General features: G+C 62.3%; 1 protein-coding gene across 1 annotated transcript; it reads left to right on the forward strand.

Annotated features, from left to right (window-relative positions):
* Positions 1 to 646: 646 nt before the first annotated feature.
* Positions 647 to 4,512, forward strand: Srm (spermidine synthase). The gene is made up of 8 exons (XM_090333924.1): positions 647 to 887; positions 1,276 to 1,396; positions 1,712 to 1,804; positions 3,058 to 3,211; positions 3,540 to 3,623; positions 3,757 to 3,902; positions 4,006 to 4,128; positions 4,210 to 4,512. The coding sequence occupies exons 1-8, from the start codon at positions 721 to 723 to the stop codon at positions 4,228 to 4,230; spliced, it is 909 nt and encodes a 302-aa protein (XP_090190050.1). The 5' UTR covers positions 647 to 720; the 3' UTR covers positions 4,231 to 4,512.
* Positions 4,513 to 5,983: the final 1,471 nt, after the last annotated feature.

Consider the following 5,983-nt stretch of genomic DNA (forward strand, 5'->3'; position numbering starts at 1 on the left):
TTTGGCAATTTGCATGCTTAATGTGATTCTGAGCAGTTCCTTGACATTTTCTTAAAAACAGCCCCGCCCCGCCCACCCATCCGCGAGCAAGACCCAGCCTGTCAAAAAGAAAAGAAAAAGAAGTCGTCGCCTTGGCACTGAATATGCATGTGTTGGGGCTCTGGCTGGGCACGGCTGGTACATCTGGACACTCGTTTATCCAGCAGACAGCGGCTCGTGCCTCGAAGGGGCAGCGGCGCGGGCTGTGACATCCAGTAAATCAAAGCCCTCTCTGTGTTCCAGTCCGGTCCGCAGCCGCCCCGCGCCCCCCGCCGGCCGACCTGCGCGCCGCCGAGGCGGGACGCGAACTCCTTCCGCAGGCGCAGCCCGCCCCGGAACCCACCGCAGCCCCGGCCCCCCGACCCCGCCGCGCCCCACGTGGCCCCGGGAGCGGGCCGCACTACCCTGCTGCCACGGACAGCACGCACGCCTCAGCCAATCCGCGCCGCGCTTCGCGCCGGCGGCCGTGGAGCGGCGGACGAGGCCTCGCCGCTGATTCGCTGCGGGCCAGACCCGTCTCTGCGATTGGCCATCTTGAGGCCCGCCCCCTGCCGGCAGGCCCCGCCCCCAAGGCGGGTTAGGTTGTGGCGCGGGCGGCGGGCGGAGCTGGTCCCGTTGTGCTGCGGCTCCGCGCGGCCTGCAGTCCCGGGCCCGCGCCGCCCGCCCGCCCGCCCGCCAGCCATGGATCCCGGCCCCGCCGGCCCCGACGCGCCCGGCCCCGCCGCCATCCGCGAAGGCTGGTTCCGTGAGACGTGCAGCCTGTGGCCCGGCCAGGCCCTGTCACTGCAGGTGGAGCAGCTGCTCCACCATCGGCGCTCGCGGTACCAGGACATCCTTGTTTTCCGCAGGTACCGACGCCGCCCCGGGGCCCGGGCCACCCGCCGCCCGCCCCGGCCGCCCTGCAAGCCGCGGCCCCCTCGGGCCCCGGCCCTGCCGCCCGGGCCCCCGCTGACCCCCTGCGGAACTGTCAGAAGTTCTCGGGGACCAGGCCCGGCCCCGCCCGGCTCCCCTCGGCGTCCCGGGCCCCGGGGAGCGCGCGGGACGGAGCCCCCGGGGAGCGCGGCGGCCCACGTGTCAGCCCCGGGACACGTCAGCCCCGGGGACCCCGATCCCACCCCGGCCCGCGGTTCCCCGCCACGTGTCACCCCGGCGGGCGGGTGGGGGCGAGTCTGCGCACTCGGGGCGGGCCGGGGCACGATCGCGGACCCCGGTCCCCGACTGTCACTCCGCCCGCAGCAAGACCTACGGCAACGTGCTGGTGCTCGATGGCGTCATCCAGTGCACGGAGCGGGACGAGTTCTCCTACCAGGAGATGATCGCCAACCTGCCCCTGTGCAGCCACCCCAACCCCCGGAAGGTACCGCACCCTCCGGCCCCGCCCTTCTCCCAAGACAGCCGAGGCGCCAGGTGCGCCCGTTTCCGCCCGGCCGCCAGGGAAGGTGCTAAGCAGGAATGGGGGGTGTCAGTTCCCCGAGGGGTTCCAGACCTGGAGCAGCAGCCTGGCGGGGGCTCTTCCACCAACGCGGGGGCTCGGAGGCCAGATTGCAGAGGCAGGGAGTGCATACTAGCGCCCCGTGTGAAGCCAGAGCCAGAGGAACTGAGATGTGGCCCAGCCCTGCTCTGCGGGAGCCCAGACCCGCTGGCGCCCTGACTGACTGCCACCTCTGCCCAGGTGCTGATCATCGGGGGAGGCGACGGGGGTGTCCTGCGGGAGGTGGTGAAGCATCCCTCCGTGGAATCCGTGGTCCAGTGCGAGATCGATGAGGTGAGCGCCTGCCCTGCTCTGGCCCTGTGCCCTGGGTGGGGCCAAGGGATTGGCCTGTGTTTCCTCTTCTGACAGACCCAGGATAGTTAAAGGGCTTTGAACTCAGAGCCTGGGTGTTAATTCTTTTTCCCTCAAGCTTCCTGTTTTTTGGTGGTTAATTGAAAGTAAGAATCTCATGGAGCAACCAGGTGGCTCACACCTGTAATCCTGGCTACTTAGGAGGATGGGATCTGAGGATCAAGGTCGAAAGCCAGCAGGGGCACAAGAGGACCTGAGACACTTACCTTCAGTTAACCTCTAGAAAAGGGGAAATGGGGCTTGGCGCGAGGGTATGGCAGTAGCCTTGAGCTGAAGAGCTCAGGGACAGCCCCCAGGTGGAGCTCAAGCCCCTTGACCACAAAAAAAAAGCCTCACCCCTGTAATCCTAGCTACTCAGGAGGCTGAGATCTGAGGATCAAGGTTCCAAGCCAGCCTGCACACAAAGGGACCTGAGACTGTTATCTCCAACTAACCTCTAGAAAATGGGAAGTGAGGCTTGTCTCAAGGGTAGGGCGGTAGCCTTGAGCTAAAGAGCTCAGGGACAGCATCCAGGCCGAGTTCAAGCCCCATGACCTCTCCCTCCCCCAAAATAAAATAGAATCTCATGGATTTTTTTTCTGCCCACACTGGCCTTGAATTACAATCCTTAGTTCTCAGTCTTCTCTTGGGTATCTAGGATCACAGGTGTGAGCCACCAGGGTCTGGCTGAACCGAGCTGTTAATTCTTAGTTTGTTTAGAACTCACTTTCAAGTTAGTGTCAGGTGGGCCTCAGGTCTTCCAGGACCTTTGCCTCTCTTTACACAGCCTGTTGCTAGTGAGTATCTGCCGTGCCCCAGGGGATGCCCGAGATACTGGGGCCCAGTTAGCCCTGGGGGCTGATATCTAGGCTCAGGGAGACATCAGAGGATGATTGCATGGGGCTTGGTGGGCAGGAGGAAGGAATCAGGCTGAGGAGCGAAGCTGCTGGCCAGTGGAGGCCAGGCACGGCTCTGGGCAGGGATGGAAATGCAGCTGTCTGCAGTATGCCCAGGCGGAGATGGAGAGCGGGAAGAGAGGTCTGGCAGCAGAGCTCTCCCTACTGTGCAGGTGTAGAAGCAGCTGCCAGAGGGGAGAGTCTTGTGGAGGGAGATACTGATGGGGGCACCCCTGGGGGTCCGCGTGAGTGGATCCTTGGCCCCATGGCCCAGTCTCACACCTCCTGTCCCTTCCCCAGGACGTCATCCAAGTCTCTAAGGAGTTCCTGCCTGGCATGGCCGTCGGCTACTCGAGCTCAAAGCTGACCCTCCATGTGGGCGATGGCTTTGAGTTCATGAAACAGAACCAAGATGCCTTCGATGTCATCATCACCGACTCCTCTGACCCCATGGGTAAGGGGTGGGGCCCTCCAGCAGCCACGAGGCTGCTGCTGTTCCATCAAATTAGCACAGTGACTGGTCTTCATCAACTGTCTTCCTCTTGTCCTCCCCACCCAGGATGGTAGGAGAGACGCTGGCATTGGCCCACTGAGGCCTCAGTTTCCCCTCCAGCCTCTTTGCACTTGACCCGCCAGCCTTGGGGTGGGGGTAGATGCTAGTCCTGGGTTAGGGGCTCCTCTCTTGCGTTACAGATGAGAAGCCTGTGGGAGTGCGATGGATAATGGGGGCTTGGGCCAAATCTTCCAGGCAGCGAGTGTGGTCACAGCCCTGTCCCCCACAGGCCCTGCAGAGAGCCTCTTCAAGGAATCCTATTACCAGCTCATGAAGACGGCGCTCAAGGAGGACGGGATCCTCTGCTGCCAGGGTGAGCGCCATGCAGGAGGCTGTTCCAGGGGGCACGGGGTGGGTGCCATAAGGGAGACTGGGTTGGAGACACCGTGCAGAGGCCAGGGACCGGCGGTCCGTCTGCCCCGCCTCACCCACGCTGCCTGCCGCAGGAGAGTGCCAGTGGCTGCACCTGGACCTCATCAAGGAGATGCGGCAGTTTTGCAAGTCTCTGTTCCCAGTGGTGGCCTACGCCTACTGTACCATCCCCACCTACCCCAGCGGCCAGATCGGCTTCATGCTGTGCAGCAAGAACCCCGTGAGCTGCCGCTCCTGCGGGGGGGGGGGGGGGGGGAGGAGGAGAACCCTACCTTGACGTGAGAGCCCCACCCTGACCCCATACCTACCCTCCCGGCCCCCAGAGGACCAACTTCCAGGAGCCTGTGCAGCAGCTGACCCCAGCCCAGGTGGAGCAGAGGCAGTTGAAGTACTACAACCCAGACGTGCACCGTGCGGCCTTCGTGCTGCCCGAGTTCGCCCGCAAGGTGAGGGGCCAGTGGGGTTCCAGCCAGCCTTGCCCTTCTCACCCGAGCCTTGCGCTGACTGGCTGCCCTTGCGCCCCACAGGCCCTGAACGATGTGAGCTGAGCCTCCTGGTACCACCACAACGCTGCCAGGATCCTGACTGGACCAGGGAGCCCCGGGCTGCTGGGCACCGCAGGACCGGACCAAACCTCCTGCCGGCTCTTGCCCACCAACCAAGTGTTACAGGCCCCAGAATGCTGCCTGGCCTGCCCTGCCCTGCCGGGCGGACTGTCCATGTGTCTGTCTGTGTGTCTGTGTGTGGTGTTTGGCCCCAAGCCTCTACCAACTCTGTACAGCACCGTCCCGCCCTCTGTTGCCCTGGACAAACACGAGTATTTATAACAACCTCGGGAGTCCGGTCTATGCCCTTCGCACGGTTTATGCCCTTCGCGTGTGTCACAACCCCAGGCAAGGGGTGTTCTGGAAGCTCCAGGTGTGACATGGGCCTGGCACAGAAGACACCAAGGCCATCAGACCAGCCCCAGGTCTGTGCTGGGAGCCCTCTCCTGGGAATACTGGAGCACTGTTCATAGCAGTCTGTCATAGCCCTGGCCTGTACAGTTGACAGATGGAGGCCCGAGACCTGTGGCTTCTCTAGCTATAGCAGAATGTATCCCTCCTTCCCACCCCAAGTTCCTTGGGCAAATCCCTGCGTGTTCCATTGGTGTTGGGGTGCCCTACAGGGCCGGGCCTGTCTGTGCCCTCTCCAAGGTGCTGAACCAGCCACAGCCTCTTCACCCAAGTGCCTCAGGGAGGTCTCCAGTCCCCTTCCTCGTCAGAAGCATGGGCACTGGGGGGCAGGGCTGAAGGTCCCCCCCGACCCGCTGGGCCAGGACCCCGGAACAGCAGAGTGTCTCTGACCAGCTTTGCTGCCAGCACTGGTCTCTAAAACATGTCTCCACCTTTCCTTGAACAAAGGTCTGCCTTCTCCGTTTGTACCCTCACCCCCTAGGTGGGCAGGCCTCATAAATTGAGCCACAAACCAAGGAGGTGCTTGACAGTGGACTGCATGTCCGCTCTGTCCTCCCTGACGGCAGTTCAAGCCGTAAGCTGCTCCATCCACCCACAGGGCCCTCTCCCAACTCCTCTGCCACCTTGTCTTACCTATGGTGGGTAGAGCTTTACCTATTCAACATACAGCACATTTGGATGTTTTGTTTTTTCCCAGTCCTGAGGCTTGAACTTTGGGCCTGGGCACTGTCCTTGGGCTTTCCTCAAGGCTAGCACTCTGCCACTTGACCCACAGCACCACTAACAGCCTTTTCTGTGTGGGTATGGTTACTCAGGAATTGAACCCAGGGCTTTGTGCATGCCAGGCAAGCACTCCACCACTAGGCCACGCTCCTGGCCCCACATTTGGGTTTTAGCTTGACATGTACAAGGTTGCAGGTTCGCATTCCCAGCTTTTGGAATTGGGGGAGAGGCTGGCTGGTGGCACAGACCTGCAGTGCCAGTACTCTGGAGACAAGGAGGATCATGCGCTTGAGCCCACCCTGGACTGCACAGCAAGCCTCTGCCTGAAAATTGGGGCCAACAGAGGTAGCAGGGGAGAGGAGCTGTGGTGGATGTGAAGACCTTTGCTCAGCGGTAGATTCTGGGCCCAAAGCCACTTCCCCAGCTGTGGTCTCTGCCAGGCTGCCCAACACAGTGAAGACCTGTGAGGCCAAGGCAGCTCTAGGGAGATCCTCCCCGAGTTCCCAAGAGGCCGACAGGCCAGTCTGTGGCATGGGGGAGGAAGTCCCGGGGTGGATTTGGTTTTTGTCGGAGGAGGGGCCTGGGCGCTCACTCTGGGATTTTTTTTTTTTATTGTAATTAG

This window comes from Megascapheus bottae, chromosome 6 (genome assembly GCF_031878675.1).
Source record: "Megascapheus bottae isolate mThoBot1 chromosome 6, mThoBot2.hap1, whole genome shotgun sequence".
In the NCBI taxonomy this organism is placed as follows: Eukaryota; Metazoa; Chordata; class Mammalia; order Rodentia; family Geomyidae; genus Megascapheus; species Megascapheus bottae.

Coding starts and splice junctions, on each gene's coding strand:
- Srm (XM_090333924.1), top strand. CDS start 721: ATGGATCCCGGCCCCGCCGGCCCCGACGCGCCCGGCCCCGCCGCCATC. Junction 888..1,275: donor GACATCCTTGTTTTCCGCAG/GTACCGACGCCG, acceptor CTCCGCCCGCAG/CAAGACCTACGGCAACGTGC. Junction 3,903..4,005: donor TGCTGTGCAGCAAGAACCCC/GTGAGCTGCCGC, acceptor CCCGGCCCCCAG/AGGACCAACTTCCAGGAGCC.